At 75.5% G+C, this 1247-nt stretch overlaps 1 protein-coding gene across 1 annotated transcript; it reads right to left on the bottom strand.

The window, feature by feature from the left end:
- Positions 1-300: 300 nt before the first annotated feature.
- On the bottom strand, positions 301-1116 carry AURANDRAFT_16904 (hypothetical protein; the record flags this gene model as incomplete). Its single annotated transcript, XM_009044859.1, has 1 exon — positions 301-1116. A coding segment is annotated over one exon (816 nt), but the record flags the coding sequence as incomplete, so codon positions are not given.
- Positions 1117-1247: the final 131 nt, after the last annotated feature.

The following is a 1247-nucleotide window of genomic DNA, read 5'->3' as shown; positions in this document are numbered from 1 at the left end:
CGCCGACGCCGCGAATGCCGGCGCGTCGTCGCCCTCGGCAGCATCGCCGGGCGCCCAGGTGCGCCGCGACCGGCGGCGCCGCGCGCGCCGCTTCTTCGCCGACGGCGGGCTCGCGGAAGTCGCCGCGGCCGCCGCGGCCGCCTCGAGCGCCGCGACGCGCGCGCGCTCCTCCGCGAGCGCCGCGGACTTGGCCGCGACGGCGCGCGCGAGCTGCACGTTCTCCCGCTCGAGCCGCGCGGCCAGCGCCCGCAGCTGGTCGTCGTCGCGGGGCCGCGGCCGCGGCCGCGGCGCGCGCAGCGCGACGCGGTTCGCGCGCTGGCCGAACTGCAGCGTCGTCCGCGTCTCCTCGAGGCACGCCGTGCCCGGCGCGACGCAGCAGACGAGCGCGAGCTTCGCGCCGCCGCTCAGCGTCGGCTGCAGCAGGCGCGTGAGCTTGGAGTTGCGGAAGCTCGGCGCGCGCTCGCCGTCGCCGAGCTGCTTGAGCACGTGCGACAGCGTCGTCAGCGACTTGTTGATCATGACGCCCTCCGCGAAGTTCGCGCGCTGGCTCCGGCTCGGGTGCTCGGCCCGGGACCGCCGGGGCTTCTCCGACCCGGCGAGGTCCACGAGGCTGAGCGTGGCCGAGAACACGACGCCGCGGACGTCCGTCGCCACGTGGAGTTGGAGCACCGCGTGGCTCCGCGAGCTCCGCGAGTTCATGCGCGTCTTGCCGATGCGCCGCCGCTTTTCGCCGCGCTTCAGCAGCGCGTCGAGCTCGTTGGGGTCGCGGATGACGACGCGGTGCGCGCCGGCGACGTAGACGCCCCGGTGCTTCTCCTCGCGGAGCGCGACGGCCGACTCGGGGTTCAGCAGGTCGCGCACGGCCTCGTTGTAGACCTCGAGGTAGACGCAGGACACCGTCGTCTCGCCCTCGGCCTCGAAGATCTGCTCGCACGCGAGGCGCATGAAGCCCTGCATCGTGTGCGTCTTGCCCGACGCCGTCTGGCCGTACGCGAGGAGCGTGCCGCTCCGGCCGCAGACGAGGTCGCCGACGATGGACCGGCAGGCGTGGTCGTAGACCTCCGTCGTGTGCGCGTCGGCGTCACAGACGTGGTCGAAGCGGTAGCGCTCGCCCGCGCCCTTGCCCGCGAGCTGCACGAGCTCGTCCTCGGCCGCGCGCCAGGCCAAATCGCCGTCCGCGCCGCCCGCGGGCCGCAGGCGCACGCAGACCGTCACCGGCGTCGGCGCCTGCGCGTCGTCGTCGTCGG

Source organism: Aureococcus anophagefferens, assembly GCF_000186865.1.
Source record: "Aureococcus anophagefferens unplaced genomic scaffold AURANscaffold_934, whole genome shotgun sequence".
NCBI lineage: Eukaryota > Pelagophyceae > Pelagomonadales > Pelagomonadaceae > Aureococcus > Aureococcus anophagefferens.
This window is presented reverse-complemented; position numbering and strand designations above follow the sequence as displayed.